The sequence below is a fragment of the Oncorhynchus keta genome, chromosome 19, assembly GCF_023373465.1.
Source record: "Oncorhynchus keta strain PuntledgeMale-10-30-2019 chromosome 19, Oket_V2, whole genome shotgun sequence".
Classification (NCBI taxonomy): Eukaryota; Metazoa; Chordata; class Actinopteri; order Salmoniformes; family Salmonidae; genus Oncorhynchus; species Oncorhynchus keta.
Window position 1 is genome coordinate 7,980,574 of NC_068439.1, and position 22,305 is coordinate 8,002,878.

At 45.4% G+C, this 22,305-nt stretch overlaps 1 protein-coding gene across 2 annotated transcripts in view; it reads left to right on the top strand.

The window, feature by feature from the left end:
* The window catches only part of LOC118373240 (KH domain-containing, RNA-binding, signal transduction-associated protein 1-like), a 29,415-nt gene extending 8,023 nt beyond the window's left edge, over positions 1 to 21,392 (top strand). The window contains exons 3-9 of one of the 2 annotated variants that reach the window (XM_052469279.1): positions 3,243 to 3,359; positions 4,150 to 4,296; positions 13,003 to 13,154; positions 13,272 to 13,512; positions 18,673 to 18,740; positions 19,282 to 19,340; positions 19,626 to 21,392. In XM_052469279.1, coding sequence (XP_052325239.1) covers positions 3,243 to 3,359; positions 4,150 to 4,296; positions 13,003 to 13,154; positions 13,272 to 13,512; positions 18,673 to 18,740; positions 19,282 to 19,340; positions 19,626 to 19,732 — 891 coding nt within the window. In that variant the 3' untranslated portion in view covers positions 19,733 to 21,392. The remainder of the gene's footprint in view (positions 1 to 3,242; positions 3,360 to 4,149; positions 4,297 to 13,002; positions 13,155 to 13,271; positions 13,513 to 18,672; positions 18,741 to 19,281; positions 19,341 to 19,625) is intronic. The other variant, XM_052469280.1, reaches the window with a different exon arrangement.
* The last annotated feature ends 913 nt before the right edge of the window (positions 21,393 to 22,305 follow it).

Sequence of the window (22,305 nt, forward strand, 5' to 3'; positions counted from 1 at the left end):
ACGGGCTGCCTGACCACGGGCTGCCTATGACCACGGGCTGTCTGACCACGGGCTGCCTGACCACGGGCTGCCTATGACCACGGGCTGTATGACCACGGGCTGCCTGACCACGGGCTGCCTGACCACGGGCTGTATGACCACGGGCTGCCTGACCACGGGCTGTATGACCACGGGCTGCCTGACCACGGGCTGTGTGACCACGGGCTGTGTGACCACGGGCTGCCTGACCACGGGCTGCCTGACCACGGGCTGCCTGACCACGGGCTGCCTGACCACGGGCTGCCTGACCACGGGCTGCCTATGACCACGGGCTGCCTGACCACGGGCTGCCTATGACCACGGGCTGCCTGACCACGGGCTGCCTGACCACGGGCTGTCTGACCACGGGCTGCCTGACCACGGGCTGCCTGACCACGGGCTGCCTGACCACGGGCTGCCTATGACCACGGGCTGCCTGACCACGGGCTGCCTATGACCACGGGCTGTATGACCACGGGCTGCCTATGACCACGGGCTGCCTATGACCACGGGCTGCCTATGACCACGGGCTGTGTGACCACGGGCTGTGTGACCACGGGCTGCCTATGACCACAGGCTGCCTGACCACGGTCTGCCTATGACCACGGGCTGCCTGACCACGGGCTGCCTGACCACGGGCTGCCTGACCACGGGCTGCCTGACCACGGGCTGCCTGACCACGGGCTGCGTGACCACGGGCTGCGTGACCACGGGCTGCGTGACCACGGGCTGCCTATGACCACGGGCTGCCTATGACCACGGGCTGCCTATGACCACGGGCTGCCTATGACCACGGGCTGCCTATGACCACGGGCTGTGTGACCACGGGCTGTGTGACCACGGGCTGCCTATGACCACGGGCTGTATGACCACGGGCTGCCTATGACCACGGGCTGCCTATGACCACGGGCTGCCTATGACCACGGGCTGCCTGACCACGGGCTGCCTGACCACGGGCTGTATGACCACGGGCTGCCTGACCACGGGCTGCCTGACCACGGGCTGCCTGACCACGGGCTGCCTATGACCACGGGCTGCCTATGACCACGGGCTGCCTATGACCACGGGCTGCCTATGACCACGGGCTGTATGACCACGGGCTGCCTATGACCACGGGCTGTGTGACCACGGGCTGCCTATGACCACGGGCTGCCTATGACCACGGGCTGCCTGTGACCACGGGCTGCCTATGACCACGGGCTGTGTGACCACGGGCTGTGTGACCACGGGCTGCCTATGACCACGGGCTGCCTATGACCACGGGCTGCCTGACCACGGGGTGCCTGTGACCACGGGCTGCCTATGACCACGGGCTGCCTGACCACGGGCTGCCTATGACCACGGGCTGCCTGACCACGGGGTGCCTGTGACCACGGGCTGCCTATGACCACGGGGTGCGTGTGACCACGGGCTGCCTGACCACAGGCTGCATGACCACAGGGTGCGTGTGACCACGGGCTGCCTGACCACAGGCTGCCTGACCACAGGCTGTGTGACCACGGGGTGCGTGACCACGGGGTGCGTGACCACGGGGTGCGTGTGACCACGGGCTGCGTGACCACGGGCTGCCTGACCACAGGCTGCCTGACCACAGGGTGCGTGACCACAGGCTGCGTGACCACAGGGTGCCTGACCACAGGCTGCCTGACCACAGGGTGCGTGACCACAGGGTGTGGGTGTACAGGCTGCCTGACCACAGGGTGCGTGACCACAGGCTGCGTGACCACAGGGTGCCTGACCACAGGCTGCCTGACCACAGGGTGCGTGACCACAGGGTGCCTGACCACAGGCTGCGTGACCACAGGCTGCGTGACCACAGGGTGCCTGACCACAGGGTGCCTGACCACAGGGTGTGGGTGTACAGGCTGCCTGACCACAGGGTGCCTGACCACAGGGTGCCTGACCACAGGCTGCCTGACCACAGGGTGCCTGACCACAGGGTGCGTGTGACCACAGGGTGCCTGACCACAGGGTGCCTGACCACAGGGTGCCTGACCACAGGGTGCCTGACCACAGGCTGCGTGACCACAGGGTGCCTGACCACAGGGTGTGGGTGTACAGCCGTTCTACCAGTCTGCGTCATGACATGTTGCGTGGATGAAGGGTGGGTGGAATAAAGACCAAAAACGATACCTTAAAAAAATCCATAAATGCATATTTATTGTGCAATTTTATACATTTTGGCTAAATCAAGGTTTTTCCCCTCCATTATTTTAGGCTATCTGGCCTAGTGCGTAAGCCTAACCTTTAGGTCCTAACTGTACGCATGCGAAATAGCCTACAGCCTAATTGCCAAATAGTTTTGGGAACAGGCAGAATTTTTTTACATCTTTGCTCTGCAAAAGAAGAAGAAATGACAGAAATGTATCGACGTCAACTAGATTGAAGCCTTCATTCTATCCCATTATGACATCATTCATTGTATCCCTTTATGACATCATTCATTCTATCCCTTTGACATCATTCATTGTATCCCTTTATGACATCATTCATTCTATCCCTTTGACATCATTCATTCTATCCCTTTATGACATCATTCATTCTATCCCTTTATGACATCATTCATTCTATCCCTTTATGACATCATTCATTCTATCCCTTTATGACATCATTCATTCTATCCCTTTATGACATCATTCATTCTATCCCTTTATGACATCATTCATTCTATCCCTTTATGACATCATTCATTCTATCCCTTTATGACATCATTCATTCTATCCCTTTATGACATCATTCATTCTATCCCTTTATGACATCATTCATTCTATCCCTTTATGACATCATTCATTCTATCCCTTTGACATCATTCATTCTATCCCTTTATGACATCATTCATTCTATCCCTTTATGACATCATTCATTCTATCCCTTTATGACATCATTCATTCTATCCCTTTATGACATCATTCATTCTATCCCTTTATGACATTCTGTTGAGCAAGAGTTTATTTAGTTGGGTTATTAGCAGTTACGTGTGGGTTATTAGCAGTTACGTGTGGGTTATTAGCAGTTACGTGTGGGTTATTAGCAGTTACGTGTGGGTTATTAGCAGTTACGTGTGGGTGCGGGTGAACCATGCACCACTAATGACCCACACTGAAACACTGTGGTTTATGCAACAAGTACAGAACTCACAGCCATATGCTTCCCTGCACACTGGTACACAAGGAACCTCGCAGATATTCTGTAGTCTAAACCTGTCTTGTTTGTCCTGTTTCCAGTTCAACTTTGTGGGGAAGATTCTTGGCCCTCAGGGCAACACAATCAAACGCCTTCAGGAAGAGACTGGGGCCAAGATCTCTGTACTGGGCAAAGGTTCCATGAGGGACAAGGCGAAGGTGAGTGAGCTGATGCACACCTGTTACAGACACCTGGCACGTTACACTCACCTGGCACGCTACACTCACCTGGCACGCTACACTCACCTGGCACGCTACACTCACCTGGCACGCTACACTCACCTGGCACGCTACACTCACCTGGCACGCTACACTCACCTGGCACGTTACAGACACCTGGCACGTTACACTCACCTGGCACGTTACACTCACCTGGCACGTTACACTCACCTGGCACGCTACACTCACCTGGCACGCTACACTCACCTGGCACGTTACAGACACCTGGCACGCTACACTCACCTGGCACGCTACACTCACCTGGCACGCTACACTCACCTGGCACGTTACAGACACCTGGCACGTTACACTCACCTGGCACGCTACACTCACCTGGCACGCTACACTCACCTGGCACGCTACACTCACCTGGCACGCTACACTCACCTGGCACGTTAGACACCTGGCACGTTAGACACCTGGCACGCTACACTCACCTGGCACGCTACACTCACCTGGCACGCTACACACACCTGGCACGTTACAGACACCTGGCACGTTACAGACACCTGGCACGTTACAGACACCTGGCACGCTACACTCACCTGGCACGCTACACTCACCTGGCACGTTACAGACACCTGGCACGTTACAGACACCTGGCACGCTACACTCACCTGGCACGTTACAGACACCTGGCACGTTAGACACCTGGCACGTTACAGACACCCAGACCGAGGTGGCTGGTCTTCCTCAATTAACTCTCTAACTGTCCTGTGTTGTGTTTCAGGAGGAGGGTCTGAGGAAAGGTGGCGAGGCCAAGTACGCTCACCTGTCTATGGAGCTGCATGTCTTCATCGAAGTGTTTGCCCCCGTGCCCGAGGCTTACCTACGCATGGCGCACGCCATGGAGGAAGTCAAGAAGTTCCTGTTTCCTGTGAGTAGAAGTAGACTTTTATTAAGTGTGGTGGTTCTGTAAGTTCCAGTGCTTTGTTTCGTAACTTTTATTTTCCCTGTCTGCCCCTAAAAAATAATAATAATAAAGTTGCAAGTTGAATCCAACTATGGATCCTCAGAGCAGTGCTGTACGGGAACCATTTTAGTGTCTCTGAAAAAACCACAAAATGGGAAGGTTCTATGAAGAACCAAACAAAACCTGAAACGTTTCGGCCCTCTAGGACCAGAGTTGCTGTGTGGTTTTACGCCTTATTTACATATTTCCCAGGGTCCCTTTTTTCTAGTGAATTTTCAAGTTACTATTTTACCACCATGGCTGTGTTTGCTAGTGACAGACATGATTGTTGTATTCATTTTTAGTCTTGTGGCCTTCACCAAGTGGCCTCCTAAGTGAATGTTGTCATTGAAATTACAATACATATTTCATAAGGTCTTTTTTAAGGGTCTAGTTTTACCCTAATACAGTATCCTGATATTCCTAGTTTTTCCCTAATACAGTATCCTGATATTCCTAGTTTTACCCCCAATACAGTATCCTGATATTCCTAGTTTTACTCTAATACAGTAAGTATCCTGATATTCCTAGTTTTACCCTAATACAGTATCCTGATATTCCTAGTTTTACCCTAATACAGTATCCTGATATTCCTAGTTTTACTCTAATACAGTATCCTGATATTCCTAGTTTTACCCTAATACAGTATCCTGATATTCCTAGTTTTACTCTAATACAGTATCCTGATATTCCTAGTTTTACTCTAATACAGTATCCTGATATTCCTAGTTTTACTCTAATACAGTATCCTGATATTCCTAGTTTTACCCTAATACAGTATCCTGATATTCCTAGTTTTACTCTAATACAGTATCCTGATATTCCTAGTTTTACTCTAATACAGTATCCTGATATTCCTAGTTTTACTCTAATACAGTATCCTGATATTCCTAGTTTTACTCTAATACAGTATCCTGATATTCCTAGTTTTACCCTAATACAGTATCCTGATATTCCTAGTTTTACTCTAATACAGTATCCTGATATTCCTAGTTTTACTCTAATACAGTGGCCTGAACCTCCTAGTTTACTCCCTTTTTAAGGGCCTAGTTTACAGGCTGCATCAAACTGCAAATCACATTATACTGGCTTGCGAAGTAAGAGTGGGAATATCCAACATTTGGATTTGTTATTCACCTGCAACATGCAATCAGAATGACTGCCAGGGTAGGATTTAAAATATCACACTACATAAACCATTTAAACTGGAACTAGCATTTCAGCAACAGGTGCATTAAGTCCAAGTAACAGATTGGAATAGTTTAGAAAAATGCTTTTATTTATGTTTCGGGGCTTTTAAGTGGTGCAGCGGTCTAAAACACTGCATCTCAGTGCTAGAGGTGTCACTACAGATCCTGGTTCGATTCCCGGTGGTAATTGGGAGTCCCATAGGGCGGCACACAATTGGCCCAGCGTCGTCCGGGTTAGGGTTTGGCCGGGGTAGCCTGCCATTGTAAAATAAGAATTTGTTCTTGACTTACTTGCCTAGTTAAATAAAGATTAAATAAAACATATTTGAGAAGCATAACATTAATCAATCAATCAATGTACCTGCAGAAACAGATATTGAAACAAACACTTCTAAAAAATCAACCTGCAATAGAGCATGCTGGGAAATATGATGTGTGGTTAAACTCTGGTTATTAACACCAACACTGGGGTTCTTTTTACACCACCATACTTAACTCTTGGATCAACACTAGAAACTTTACACTGAAAAATCAACACTAGCTAAGACTGCCCGATTTGCTGTGTGCTATGAAAGGGACACAGCTGCAGGCTTCCATACATTTTCAAGAACCTTTTAGAATTCTGAAGAGCCATTTGATGCCATGTCAAGAACCCCACACTTCACCCAAAGGTTATTTTATCGGGCAAGAGCTCTCCAAGGAACCTTAAAGAGCTGAGGAAGAACCATTTAATAAACAGTGTACCTTGTCAAGGTCATGATCAGTTGCAAAAATAACATTTACGTTACATTTACATTTAAGTCATTTAGCAGACGCTCTTATCCAGAGCGACTTACAAATTGGTGCATTCACCTTATGACATCCAGTGGAACAGCCACTTTACAATAGTGCATCTAAATCTTTTAAGGGGGGGGAGAAGGATTACTTTATCCTATCCTAGGTATTCCTTAAAGAGGTGGGGTTTCAGGTGTCTCCGGAAGGTGGTGATTGACTCCGCTGTCCTGGCGTCGTGAGGGAGTGTGTTCCACCATTGGGGAGCCAGAGCAGCGAACAGTTTTGACTGGGCTGAGCGGGAACTGTACTTCCTCAGTGGTAGGGAGGCGAGCAGGCCAGAGGTGGATGAACGCAGTGCCCTTGTTTGGGTGTAGGGCCTGATCAGAGCCTGGAGGTACTGAGGTGCCGTTCCCCTCACTATAACCTGTAGTATTTTCATTAGGCAAGTGCAGGCTACTTTTCAAGACAAAAAAAACAGCATATTTGTTTCATTATTTGGATGAAATGGTTCTGGTTCCCTTAACACTTATCAAATGCTATTGATTGGTCTGTTTGAACAGTTTGACACGATACACAAAGCAAGCACCACGTCATCCGATGGACTGACCGACGATGCGTCGGCTCACCTGGAATAACCAGCCTTGATAGGGCAGCGAGTCTGAGCCTCTAAACAATCGGCTTAAAAAGAATTGGGTCACTTTCACCGCGCCAGCAGGGTGCCCCCATATGGCTCTAAATATCCGTAAGCCTCCTGTGTTAGAAGAGGAGGGCAGTGCTGCCCAGAGACACTCCTCTAACTGCAGAGTTACACTGAGTTATCTGGAAAATAGTTGTCTTTTAACTGCTTCTCTGGATCCGTAGCTATGCCAGCGTGAGCGGAATTCTTGAAAATAGAGTGGAATTTTACACTGTGCAGTGCGAACGTCTCGCGAAGCTGTGTTGCTTTACTCCCAGGTTTCATTGAAATGAACAGGTTACACATACAGGCTGTGAAGGCGTTTGTTCGGCATAGGCCAAGAGCATAGCACTGATAATACAAAAAAAAAGGTACCTCCTAATATTTAGAAAAATTCTTAGAAACGTTTTGCATATAGAGGTTGCTGTTATCCCAGATCTGTTTCTGTGGAGACCTTGAGTAACAGCATTCTGAGAAAATGTCCCCCAGCTCAATTCTGGTGGCCCATTCCTGTAGCCATGTTATCTCTAATACTTTTGGAAGGATTCGAAGCTGGAGAATTATGGTTGGAATTCTGGAATCTGATGACCTCGTTTTAATATTGTTATCCTACAGATGTAGGATATTAATTTGATCAACCTGTAGTTACAGGAAATGTCCTGTATAGAAGGAAATGTGAACTTGTAGTGTGTTCGAGGCTTCGAAAGTTTGTAATTTCCACTTGAACATTTCTGACTTAATTTGCCCTAACGAAAAATGTATCAACCCCTACAAAAAGGTCCACGATAATTCCCATTTCCTCTGGCCGCAGGAATATTTTCCTACTGTGAGAAACTGGTCAAATTAATATCCTATATCTGTAGCTATGCAGTATTTTGTTGTGACTTTACTTTAATTCATTTGATGTTTATTTATCGAATCAACTGTGTATAATTGTTACCTGATTTTTAAATGAATCATGTAATTATTAACCCATTAGGAATTTGGGGCACCACGAGAGCGGTTGTTTAAAGTGTGACCATCTCCCGAATTAAAACCAAAAGGTCCTTACCTATCATATCCATAAAACAGTCAAAGTATTAAAAGTAAGAAATGTATTTAGAAATTGTTTGGTTATTGATATTCTACCTATGCACTAATTGCATATCTTAATTTCTCTGTAAAGAAGATGCACAAATCATATACAGTCAAACGTTTTGACACCTGCTCATTCCAGGGTTTTTCTTTATTTTTTTTTACTAGTTTCTACATAGTTTTGATGTCTTCACTATTATTCAACAATGAAATAACACCTGTAAAAGCATGGAGTAACCAGAAGTGTTAAATAAATCAAAATATATTTGAGATTCTTCAAATTAGCCACCCTTTGCCTTGATGACAGCTTTGCACACTCTTGGCATTTTCTCAACCAGCTTCATGAGGTAGTTACCTGGAATGTATTTCGATTAACAGGTGTGCCTTGCTAATTTCATTTGTGGAATTTATTTCCTTAATGCGTTTGAGCCAATCAGTTGTGTTGTGACAAGGTAGGGGTGGGATACAGAAGATCGTCCTACTTGGTAAAAGACCAAAGTCCATGTTATGGCAAGAACAGCTCAAATAAGCAAAGAGAAACAACAGCCCATAATTACTTTAAGACATTAAGGTTTTTATTTATATTTGATTTAACTAAGCAAGTCAGTTAAGAACAAATTCTTATTTACAATGACGACCTACCAAAAGGCAGAAGGCCCCCTGCGGGGACGGGCGATTAAAAATATAACATCAAATTAAAACTGAGGACAAAACACACATCACGACACAAAGAGAGACCTAAGACGACAACATAGCATGGCAGTAACACATGACACCACAAAATATGGTACAAACATTATTGGGCATAGACAACAGCTCAAAGGGCAAGAAGGTAGAGACAACAATACATCACATGAAGCAGCCACAACTGTCAGTAAGAGTGTCCATGATTGAGTCTGAGTGAAGAGATAAAGCGGTCCAGTTTGAGTTTTTTTTTTTTGCAGCTCGTTCCAGACGCTAGCTGCAGAGAACTGAAAAGAGGAGCAACCCAGGGATGTGTGAGCTTTGGGGACCTTTAACAGAATGTCACTGGCAGAATTGGTGTTGTATGTTGCGGTTGAGGGCTGCAGTAGGTATCTCAGATTGGGGGGAGTGAGGCCTAAGAGGGTTTTATAAATAAGCATAAATAAGTGGGTCTTGTGACGGGTATACAGAGATGACCAGTTTACAGAGGAGTATAGAGTGCAGTGATGTGTCCTATAAGGAGCATTGGCGGCAAGTCTGATGGACGAATGGTAAAGACCATCTAGCAGCTCTAGAGCACCCTTACCTACCAATCTATAAAGTATGTCTCCGTAATCTAGCATGTGTAGGATGGTCATCTGAATCAGGGTTTGTTTGGCAGCTGGGGTGAAAGAGGAGAGATTACGGTAGAGAAAACCAAGTCTAGATTTAACCTTACCTTCAGCTTTGATCTGTGCTGAGAGAAGGACAGTGCACCGTCTAGTCATACTCCCAAGTACTTGTATGAGGTGACTACTTCAACCTCAAAACCGTCAGAGGTAGTAATCACACCTGTGGGGAGAGGGGCATTCTTCTTACCAAACCACATTACCTTTGTTTTGTAGGTGTTCAGAAAAAGGTTAAGGGTAGAGAAATCTTGTTGAATACTAAGAAAGCTTTGTTGTAAAGCTTTTAACATCAGTTAACGAGTATAAGGTCAATCCAGGAAAATTTCAAGAACTTTGAAAGTTTCTTCAAGTGCAGTCGCAAAAAACATCAAGCGCTATGATGAAACTGGCTCTCATGAGGACCTCCACAGGAAAGGAAGACACAGAGGTATCTCTGCTGCAGAGGATGAGTTCATTCATGCTTCACGCAGATCAAGTAACAGACTCATCTCAACATCAACTGTTAAGAGGAGACTGTGTGAATCATGGTTGAATCGCTGCAAAGGAACCACTACTAAAGGACACCAATAAGAAGAAGAGACTTGCTTGGACCAAGAAACATGAGCAATGGACTTCTGGAAATCTGTCCTTCGGTCCAAATTTGAGATTTCTGGTTCCAACCGCCATGTCTTTGTGAGATGCAGATTAGGTGAAATTATGATCAATGCATGTGTGGTTCCCACCGTGATGCATGGAGGAGGAGGTGTTATGGTGTCGGGCTGCATTGCTTGTGACACTCAGTGATTTTATTTAGAATTCAAGGCACACTTAACCAGCATGGCTACCAAAGCATTCTGCAGCGATACGCCATCCCATCTGGTTTGCGCTTAGCGGGACTATCATTGAGTTTTTCAACAGGACAATGACCCAACACACCTCCAAGCTGTGTAAGAGCTATTTGACCAAGAAGGAGAGTAAATGGGAGTGCTGCATCAGATGACCTGGCCTCCACCCAATTGAGATGGTTTGGGATGAGTTGGACCGCAGAGTGAAGGAAAAGCAGCCGACAAGTGCTCAGCATATGTGGGAACTCCTTCAAGACTGCTGGAAAACTTGCCAGGTCATGGTGGTTGAGAGAATGCCAAATGTGTGCAAAGCTTTCATCAAGGCAAAGGATGGCTACTTTGAAGAATCTCTAATAATGTTATTTAACACGCTAAATAAATGATTTATTTAGTTTTAATGTCTTCTTCATTATTATTCCACAATGTGTAAAATAAAGGAAAAACCCTTGAACGAGTGGGTGTGTCCTAACGTTTGACTGGTACTGTTGGTTAGGTTAGCCCGACACTCTGAGGAACACACTTCTTTCATACTGACCGCTGGACACATGCACATGTGGAGAATCAAATAATGAACTCCTCTGTCCTTTAATGGGCTCTAGAAGCTCTGGTTGACGACAACTCATTCTGGGAGCCTTTGCTTTAGTGTTTTATTGAAGCTAGCTTGATTTCTCTCCGTCGAGCACAACAGTCTCCGCTCAGCAGGAAGCCCATCCTAGCTGGTTAGGTGTGTCCTAACGTTTGACTGGTACTGTTGGTTTGGTTCATATGGGTCAATGTAGTGATTTGGTGTAACAGTGTGATTTCCCAGACTTGTTTAGAGTGGAGTGGAGTGCTCCATATTACACCCATTTACGTATCCCTCTGAAAATTATTCTAGGTTAGCGAGCTTCCTTTGTCTAGTTTGAAGTGGTTTGATTTTTTAAGCTGGGGGAAGACACGGTCTCTCTCCCTGCCCCCCCCCCCCCAAAAAAAACCCCTCTGTTTAGTCTTAATAATTAGTTAGCCTAGGTAGAAATCATCCAATGTATTAACTGTCTAAATTGTTAAAACAAACAAAGGCAATCCGGATTAATACATAATCAGACAAATGGTGGTGTTCTGTGTGTTGTCGCTCTAGAGATGAGTGGAGAACATGGCTCCCTAATTCATGGGGTGGCAGGGTAGCCTAGTGGTTAGAGGGGGCGTCAGGGTAGCCTAGTGGTTAGAGGGGGGGAGGCAGGTAGCCTAGTGGTTAGAGGGGGGGAGGCAGGTAGCCTAGTGGTTAGAGGGGGAGGCAGGTAGCCTAGTGGTTAGAGGGGGAGGCAGGGTAGCCTAGTGGTTAGAGGGGGAGGCAGGGTAGCCTAGTGGTTAGAGGGGGAGGCAGGGTAGCCTAGTGGTTAGAGGGGGAGGCAGGGTAGCCTAGTGGTTAGAGGGGGAGGCAGGGTAGCCTAGTGGTTAGAGGGGGAGGCAGGGTAGCCTAGTGGTTAGAGGGGGAGGCAGGGTAGCCTAGTGGTTAGAGGGGGAGGCAGGTAGCCTAGTGGTTAGAGGGGGGAGGCAGGTAGCCTAGTGGTTAGAGGGGGAGGCAGGTAGCCTAGTGGTTAGAGGGGGGAGGCAGGGTAGCCTAGTGGTTAGAGTGTTGGACTAGTAACCGGAAGGTTGCAAGTTCAAATCCCTGAGCTGACAAAGTACAAATCTGTCGTTCTGCCCCTTAACAGTCATTGAAAATAATAATTTGTTCTTAACTGACTTGCCTAGGTTAAATAAAGGTCAAATAAGAGCGTCTGCTAAATGACTTAAATGTAAATAAAATAATAAATAACCATAATGCATGCAGTAGCCTGGGCCCATAGTAGTTGGAACAGTATAAAGATGGTGGTGTTTTGAGACACAGCATCGGACCGTGGTTTCCCCCTCAAAATGACCCTCTGGAGAAAGACTATGTTTTGATGCTTGGTGTGTGAAAGGTTCCCTACTGCAGGGTTATGTATCATTTTTATCTGTTTTTAAACCTCTCCAATAAACAGAGGAATGTGTGGAAGATTTACCACTCGAGAACATTTTTACTAGTTATTTTACCTTGCCTATGTAGGGACTGGGGTGCTGCGTTGACACGCTTTGCGTGAGACACACACACACACACACACACACACACACTGTTTTAAAAGGCTTTATGAGACATGCTGTTTATTGCCTGCTGCCTCGCTCTTTTAGTCATTAGAGGAATGGTTTGTATTGAGCGGCTTAGTAATTACCTTTCCTCTCTTACCTCTCTTCCCTCTCTTCCCTCTCTTCCCTATCCTCCTTCCGTCTTTACTACCAACCCTCCTCCTGTCTGTCTGTCCTCTTCCCTCTCTTACCTCTCTTCCCTCTCTTCCCTATCCTCCCTATCCTCCTTCCGTCTTTACTACCAACCCTCCTCCTGTCTGTCCTCTTCCTCTCTTCCCTCTCTTACCTCCTTCCCTATCCTCCCTATCCTCCTTCCCTCTTTACTACCAACCCTCCTCCTGTCTGTCCTCTTCCTCTCTTCCCTCTCTTCCCTATCCTCCTTCCCTCTTTACTACCAACCCTCCTCCTTTCTGTCTGTCCTCTTCCTCTCTTCCCTATCCTCCCTATCCTCCGTCCGTCTTTACTACCAACCCTCCTCCTGTCTGTCCTCTTCCTCTCTTCCCTCTCTTCCCTATCCTCCTTCCCTCTTTACTACCAACCCTCCTCCTTTCTGTCTGTCCTCTTCCTCTCGCTCCCTTCTTTCTCTGTCTGTGCAGGACATGATGGATGACATCTGTCAGGAACAGTTCATGGAGATGGGTTATCTGAACGGGGGCCAGGAGCACGGGCCAGGGGCCCCACGAGGTAGAGGCGGACCACCGGGCCCCAGGGGCCGAGGAGGGCCACCGGGTCAAACGGGGGCATCCAGGTAACCAGACAGACAGACTCAGGACATTTATCAAGGTGGCTGGTGAGAATTTATTGTCTGGTCTATCTATGTCTGGTCCCCTTCTTTCCTTCATTTTCTCTTCCTCCATCTCTCCAGGGGTAGAGGTATGCTCCCACGTGGAGGTGTCACAAGGGGAGGTGCGCCCCGCGGAGGGCCAGCGAGAGTTGGGGTAGTGAGGGGGTCACCGGCAGGAAGAGGGGGACCTCCAGCTGCCCCCGCCCGAGGGGCAGCAACGCCCCGAGCCAGACCCCCTGCCCCTGGGGGACCACCGAGGATGCCCCCTCCACCCCCCCACCAGCACCAACACGGCCCAGGACCGGAACAATATGAGGAATATGTAAGTTAAAATATCAATTAATTTTAAAATGACTGTTCAGTCCTTTATCATTCCATGCATGAAACATCTATTCTTCTATGACGTCAGATTCTTTTTTCTCCAACCAATCATGTTGTAGTTACTAAGATACATTGTAACAATGACCATACTAGGATTCAGAGAACACCTTCATTGTGGAAAGCTTTGAAGCCGATAAGGAATAGATAAGAATGTAATCTGGTTAGTTAACCCTCGTTTATCCAGGTTAGTTGAACTCTATTTCACCAGGGGAGATCAGATCTAGGTCAAGACAGTATTAGTAGTGGGAGTCGACTAGTAATGTGTTTATTGTAGAGAGCAAATCGAGTGAAGCAACAGCCTTGTCTGGTCTACCTTGCCTGGTCTACCTTGTCTGATCTACCTTGCCTGGTCTACCTTGCCTGGTCTACCTTGCCTGGTCTACCTTGCCTGGTCTACCTTGCCTGGTCTACCTTTTTATAAGACATTGGTACAGTGACATTTTAAAGAATCACCCTGTTTTATATTTGGATTCACGTTTATTTTATCTACCTCTGGTTTAGTAATGACCGCTCAGTACCTCTGGGTTAAGGTTTGGGAATGACCGCTCAGTACCTCTGGGTTAAGGTTTGGGAATGACCGCTCAGTACCTCTGGGTTAAGGTTTGGGAATGACCGCTCAGTACCTCTGGGTTAAGGTTTGGGAATGACCGCTCAGTACCTCTGGGTTAAGGTTTGGGAATGACCGCTCAGTACCTCTGGGTTAAGGTTTGGGAATGACCGCTCAGTACCTCTGGGTTAAGGTTTGGGAATGACCGCTCAGTACCTCTGGGTTAAGGTTTGGGAATGACCGCTCAGTACCTCCGGGTTAAGGTTTGGGAATGACCGCTCAGTACCTCTGGGTGAAGGTTTGGTAATGACAGCTCAGTACCTCTGGGTGAAGGTTTGGGAATGACCGCTCAGTACCCCTGGGTGAAGGTTTGGGAATGACAGCTCAGTACCTCTGGGTGAAGGTTTGGTATTGACAGCTCAGTACCTCTGGGTGAAGGTTTGGGAATGACCACTCAGTACCTCTGGGTTAAGGTTTGGGAATGACAGCTCAGTACCTCTGGGTTAAGGTTTGGGAATGACAGCTCAGTACCTCTGGGTTAAGGTTTGGGAATGACAGCTCAGTACCTCTGGGTGAAGGTTTGGTATTGACAGCTCAGTACCTCTGGGTGAAGGTTTGGGAATGACAGCTCAGTACCTCTGGGTGAAGGTTTGGGAATGACAGCTCAGTACCTCTGGGTGAAGGTTTGGGAATGACAGCTCAGTACCTCTGGGTGAAGGTTTGGGAATGACAGCTCAGTACCTCTGGGTGAAGGTTTGGTAATGACAGCTCAGTACCTCTGGGTGAAGGTTTGGTAATGACAGCTCAGTACCTCTGGGTGAAGGTTTGGTAATGACAGCTCAGTACCTCTGGGTTAAGGTTTGGGAATGACAGCTCAGTACCTCTGGGTGAAGGTTTGGTAATGACAGCTCAGTACCTCTGGGTGAAGGTTTGGTAATGACAGCTCAGTACCTCTGGGTGAAGGTTTGGTAATGACAGCTCAGTACCTCTGGGTGAAGGTTTGGTAATGACAGCTCAGTACCTCTGGGTGAAGGTTTGGTATTGACAGCTCAGTACCTCCTGGGTTAAGGTTTGGTAATGGCTGCTCAAGGTACACAACATTGCAGTAAAACCAGCTCTAACAGACTGATTACCCCTTAACAAAAGGCGAAGCTGTGTTACGCTATATTTCACTTGTGATTTCATGAATATGAATATTTTCTAGTAAGATTATTTGGCTGTTGCGCTATGCTAATTAGTGTAGTTGATGACAATTCTCCCGGATCCGGGATGGGTAGTTCCAAGAGGTTTTAATGGAAGTTCTTCCTTGACAATTTATTTACAGTCTAGAACTCATCTTCAGGTGAATGGAATTCAAATCACATTTTATTCGTCACAGTCACATGTTTAGCAGATGTTATTGCGTGTGTAGTACTATCCTTGTGTTTCCAGCTCCAACAGTACAGTAATGTCTTAACAATTCACAACAATACACACAACCTAAAAATAAATATTGGAATTAAGGAATTTAAGGATGAGCAATGTCGTAGTGGCATAGACTAAAATACAGTAGAATAGAATACAGTATATATATATATATATATATATATATATGTAAACATTATTAAGGTGACTAGTGTTCCATTATTAAAGTGGCCAATGATTTCTAGTCTGTATATGGAGCAGCAGCCTCTAAGGTGCAGGGTTGAGTAACCGGGTGGTAGCCAGGTAGTGATGGATATTTAACAGTCTGATGGCCTTGAGATAGAAGCTGTTTTTCAGTCTCTCGGTCCCAGCTTTGATGCACCTGTACTGACCTCGCCTACTGGATGATAGCGGGGTGAACAGACAGTGGCTCGGGTGGTTTTTGTCCGTGATGGTCTTCTATTTTTTCTTCTTAAGGTTTTAGGTGCCAAGCCAAAATTCTTCATCCTCCTGAGGTTGAAGAGGCGCTGTTGCGCCTTCTTCACCACACTGTCTGTGGGTGGACCATTTCAGTTTGTCAGTGATGTGTATGCCGTGGAACTTGAAGCTTTCCGCCTTCTCAACTACGGTCCCGTCGACGTGGATAGGGGCGCGCTCTCTCTGCTGTTTCCCTAAGTCCACGATCGTCTCCTTTGTTTTGTTGACGTTGAGTGAGAGGTTGTTTTCCTGACACCACAATCCCAGAGCCCCCACCTCCTCTCTGTAGGCTGTCTTGTCATTGTTCGCAATCAAGCCTACTGCTGTAGTGTCATCTGCGAACTTGATGATTGAGTTGGTGTGCGTGGCCAGTCATGGGTGAACAGGGAGTACAGGAGGAGGCTGAGCATGCACCCTTGTGAGGCCCCTGTGTTGAGGATCAGCGAATTGGAGGTGTTGTTTCCTACCTTCACCACCTGGGGGCGGCCCGTTAGGAAGTACAGGACTCAGTTGCACAGGGCGGGGTTCAGACCCAGGGCCCTGAGCTCGATGATGAGCTTGGAGGGAACTATGGTGATGAATGCTGAACTATGATCAATGAACAGCATTCTTACATAGATATTCCTCTTAACCAGATGGGTTAGGGCAGTGCGCAGTGTGATGGCGATTGCATCGTCTGTGGATCTATTGGGGCGGTAAGCAAATTGAAGTGGGCTGAGGGTTTCAGGTAGTGTGGATGTGATATGATCCTTAACTAGCCTCTGAAAGCACTTCATGATGACAGAAGTGAGTGCTACGGGGTGATAGTCATTTAGTTAATTTACCTTTGCTTTCAGGGGTACAAGAACAATGGTGGCCATCTTGAAAGCATGTGGGGACAGCATACTGGTCTTAGGAGAGATTGAATATGTCCGTAAACACTCCCGCCAGCTGGTCTGCGCATGCTTTGAGGATGTGGCTAGGGATACCGTCTGGGCCGGCAGCCTTGCAAGGGTTAACACGCTTAAATGTCTTAATCACGTTGGCCACGGAGAAGGAGAGCCCATAGTCCTTGGTAGCGGGCCGCGTCTGTGGCACTGTGTTATCCTCAAAGCGAGAGAAGAAGGTGTTTAGCTCGTCCGGAAGCAAGAAGTCGGTGTCTGCGTCGTGGCTGGTTTTCCCTTTGTAATCCGTGATTGTCTGTAAACCCTTCCACATACGTTTCGTGTTTGAGCCGTTGAATTGCAGGTCCACTTTGTCTCTATACTGACGTTTTGCCTGTTGGATTGCCTTACGGAGGGAATAACTACACTGTTTGTATTCGGCCATATTCCCAGTCACCTTTCTATGGTTAAATGCGGTGGTTCGAGCTTTCAGTTTTGCGCAAATTCTGCCATCAATTCACAGTTTCTGGTTAGGGTAGGGTTTTAATAGTCACAGTTGGTATACTCTCCTATACAATTACTGATTAAACCCCGTCACCGTATCCATGTATTTGTCTATGTTATTTTCAGAGGCTAGACCGGGAACATATCCCAGTCTGCTTGCTCAAAAACAATCTTGAAGCGTGGATTCCGATTGGTCAGACCAGCGTTGAATAGTCCTTAGCACGGGTACTTCCTGTTTTGAGGAGGAGCAAAAGTAAGTTGTGATCGGATTTGCTGAAGAGAGGGTGGGGAGGTCCTTGTAGGCATCCCCGAAGTTGGAGTAGCAGTGGTCGAGTGTTTTAGCAGCGCGAGTACTACAGTCAATGTGTTGGTAGAACTTAGGTAGCGTTTTCCTAAAAATTTGCTTTGTTAAAATCTCCAACTACAATAAATACATCCTCAGGATATGTGGTTTCTAGTGAAGTTCTTTGACGGCTTGAGGGGGAATATACACGGCTGTGACTATAACCGAAGAGAATTATCTTGGGAGGTAATACGGTCTGCATTTGACTGTGAGGTATTCTAGGTCGGGTGAACAAAATGACTTGAGTTTCTGTATCTTATCACAATCACACCATGAGTGGTTAATCATGAAACATACATCCCCGCCTTTGTTCTTCCCGGAGAGTTCTTTATTTCTGTCTGCGAGATATACTGAGAACCCAGCTGGCTGTATGGACAAAGACAGTATATCCAGAGAGAGCCATGTTTCTGTATGTTACAATCCCTGATGTCTCTCTGGAAGGAGATCCGCGCCCTGAGCTCGTCTACTTTATTATCCATAGACTGAACATTAGCGAGTAATATACTCGGAAGCGGTGGATGGTGTGCGCGCCTCCTGAGTCGGACTAGAAGTCCACTCCGAATACCTCCACCGGCTGTGTTTTGGATCAGCCTCTGGAATCAGTTCAATTGTCCTGGGGGGTAAGAACAAATTCGGGAAAGTCGTATTCCCGGCCGCAATGCTGGTGAGTTACTGCTGCTCTGATATCCAAAAGTTATTTCAGGCTGTATGTAATAACACCCCAAAAATATTGGGTTAATAATGTAAGAAATAACACACAACAAATATATATACTGCAAAGTTGCTTAGGAGCTAGAAGCAGAGCTGCCCCATCTGTCCGCGCCATCTTGCATCATCATCAGTTCACAGGTCAAGGATCAAATAAAGGCCTTTCTTATGTTTATTTTTACTCTCTCTCTCTGCTACTCTTTATGACCCCCTCCCACTCTTTCTGTCTCTCTCTCGCTCTCCCCTTCTCACTAGGCTTATGATGAGGGCTACACAGAGCCAGCGTACGAGTCATACGACAATTACTACAGTCAACCACAGGCGTGAGTCACCCATCTCTCTCTATTGGCATCAAACAACACACACACTAGCGCATACACACTCGCGCATGGTCTTGCTCTCTCACCTCCTTGCTCTTCACGGTTGCACTTACCCTACTTACAAACTGGATTATTGAGTTATGGGGACTGTAGGGACTGAAATAGGCTATATTTTTTGAGTTCATATGGATTAACTTTCCTACCTCTTTGGTTGGATTATTTTGAGTCTACGTGTTAATCGGAGGAAGATATGGGCTGCTGTTTCAGCTAACTGTGGCTAGGTTATCGCTTGGCTAACATCTGTTATTAAAGCTTTTCTATTTACATATTAAGTGATTTTATGAATGAAATGTAACTCAACGATGACAGCTGGTTTGCTTGGTTTGCTGGCTAGCTTGTGTTTCTGGCTAGCTGTATAAGCTAGTTAGCCACCTACCTGGTTAGCTTGATGAGCTAGTTAGCAACCTACCTGGTTAGCTTGTTCAGCCTGCTAGCTTGGTGTGCTGCTATTTGAAATGTTCTTTCTCCTCTGTTCTTCTCTTAGAGAGCCAGAGTACTACGACTACGGACATGGAGAGGTACAGGAGGCATATGAACCCTACGGTAAGACATTACTACTCCACTCTCAAGCCGAACCTCTCACCCTTTATGGAAATCTGTTTTCTCGCTTGATTATAATGCTCTCAGCATGTGCCAACATTTGGTTTGGTTCTGTAGTCGGTAAATTTAATGCATAATGCCGACAACAACATCATCGTGTTCAATACATCCTTGGGAAACGGAAGGAAATGGTGTTTTAGTTGGAGATTGTCTACGTGACAGGCAAGTTAGTTTTGTAATGACATTTCTGTTTTTTGTCCCTCTGTTGTGTCTGGTTCATCCTTCCAGCCCAGGATGACTGGAACGGAGCCCAGAGAGCGGCACCGGCGGGGAAGGCCCCACCTTCCAGAGCGGCTAAGGGCCCTTACCGAGAACACCCCTATAGACAATACTGAACTCACCATGACAGCGCCTAGCGACCAACGCTAACGAGTTGCCCTGACAACCAACCAACCTGTCTACCACGGCAGCTCTCGCTCTAAGCAAAAACCTCGAAAAAAAGTAATTGTCCGTTTTTGTTTTTGTTGTGGTATTTTCTACTACGATGGACTTTTACAAACGGAAAATGATGATCTTCACTTATTGCAGCTGGTTTGATATTTCATTCAGAGCAAAACCCTAAAGCATTTTTTTTAGATGGGTTAGAGAATATAACTGTATTTTAGTTTGAAGTTTTAGTTAATCTGTTTTTTATCTCTCCCTTGGCTTTTTTTTTTGCATTGTTGACCGTAAACTTTTTATTTTATTTTATTTTTTTAAACATTTTGGATTTAAACTCATTACGAGTGGAGTTGGAGACTGCTTATCCACTTGTTAGCATCTTAAGAAGATCTTAAGATCTTTTCTTCTAGAGCATCTTAAGAAAACTATTTTTAATTATTGTGTTAAAAAAATAATTTTGTTAAGGGACAGTTGCAGATTCCCACTTAGGCTACATTTCAAAATTCTGTTTTAATAAGTAGAAAGCGAAGTAAAAGAAAATTCAACGCTGTTTCAGTAACCAAACAAAAAAAACGTCAACTCAAGTCAAAGGAAACAGTAAAAACAAACCAATGTTAATTATTTCTAGCAGCGATCTATTCATTCTTGATTTATAATTCCCATTGGTTTTAAATAGTCTTTTAATTAAAAGTTGTCCATTTAGATTTAGGCAGCAAGGGATTTATATAAATGATATTTTGTCATTGTACATTTAGAGTTTTGAAATATAGGCCTAATAACCACTGTTGAGATGGACTGTCCTCACATACTTCACTTGTTTATTAAAATTGTTCAACATTTTAAAGTACATTTTTATTATGTCTCTGTGTTATTCTACTTCTTAGAAGTAGATAATATATGATGATAAAGAGAAAACAACATGTCTTACTACAGGATCTTATTGGTTGAATCTGAGTCTATAAACTGCATGTAAAAAAAATGACGCAAATGAAGGATTGGGACAAAAATCTCCACATGGGTTTTCTCTTTCCACAGAGAAGGGATCCTGCAGTTCATTAATCTGGTGTCTTTGTACATACTTTTAAAAATAAACGTCCAAACTGTACCTATCCACTATTCTGCCACTGGTATATGTACCCTCTCCATTAAAAATGCATTATGCTCTATGTGTAAGGCTTGTCTAAATAGGTACTACTACATCTGCCCAGAAGATGTTTTGTAGCAGTTTGTCAATAAAGATTTAGTTTGTTTTTTTCTATGAAACTTCCGTAACTTGGTTTATTTCTTGAATATTTTTAAATAACCTTTAACAGCCTGGTAGTGAGAGGTATTGTTATTTTGTATTTCTCTACAACAACAAAAAAAAAACACTTTTTTTAATTTTATTTTTTAAATTTAAATGATTTGTATTGTAGCCCTTAACTTATACTAAATGATGTCTTGATTGATTTTATTTAAAAAAGCAACACAACTTATTCTTTCTCTCTCTTTCTATACTTTTTAAAAAGGAGCCAGAGGTAAATCCTGTAAAATAACCTGGTTCCTAATGTGTTTTAAAGCTCTAAAGCATTGAGTGCCTTGGGTATGTATAAAGACTTTTCTCAATCCATCTTACCTGTGGTCGTAGAACAACTTTAATGAGAAATGCATTGCTAAGACTCTTGTTTAATAAATTAACTGGACTCCAACCATTTGAAGTCTTGTAGGTTTCAGGGTTTGACCTCGATGTTCACATGTCATGTGTAGTGGCCGACGCGGTGGCTTCTTTAGGAAAGAGAGTAATGGCAGTGCAATGGGAGAGGATGGTTTAAACTGTAATCGTTCCACTATAAAGGTAACCTTAACCCTAAATGTGTCATTGTTGATAGTGTGTTTTATATATTGAATTAAGGGGCTGGTAAATGCGTGTAATTTAGTAAAAGAAGAATTCTAGTCATGTCGTCAACAACAACAACACATCTAAAGTAAAGTAACTTCCAAATATTATTGTAGTTGTAGATTTACTAAAATAAATGTTCTGTGTACTAACAAAATATCCTACAATAGTGTTAATAATGCAACTCTAGCTAAAATGAAAATCTGCAAAGCCGACTCTTTATCAATATCTTCTGAACCAGTTGAGCTGCTGCTACTTTTTCTTTGCGATATTTGTGTAAACATTGCATATACTGTAACACGTTTTACATATTTTGTAGAACGTAATGGACTAAAGCTTTGAGTTGCATGACTACAATTACTCTGTCCATTTTGCATGATTTTAACTGAACTGTCCACTAGTGTTTTCCCATTGGTTATGGATTTAGTGTGTCTCTTCCCTCAGGTCCAACTATTAGTCAGTCATGGACCAATCAGAGGGTGGCTTACTGGAGAGAGACAACCAATCAGAGGTCGGCTTACTGGAGAGATGATACCATACATACCTCAGGTAGGCATTTGTGTCAGGTATCGATGGAATTTAAGCTTATTTTAAAACTTCTAATTTGAATTTAAAACAAGTGTTTTTTTTTAACGATGCATCTTTCCTGCA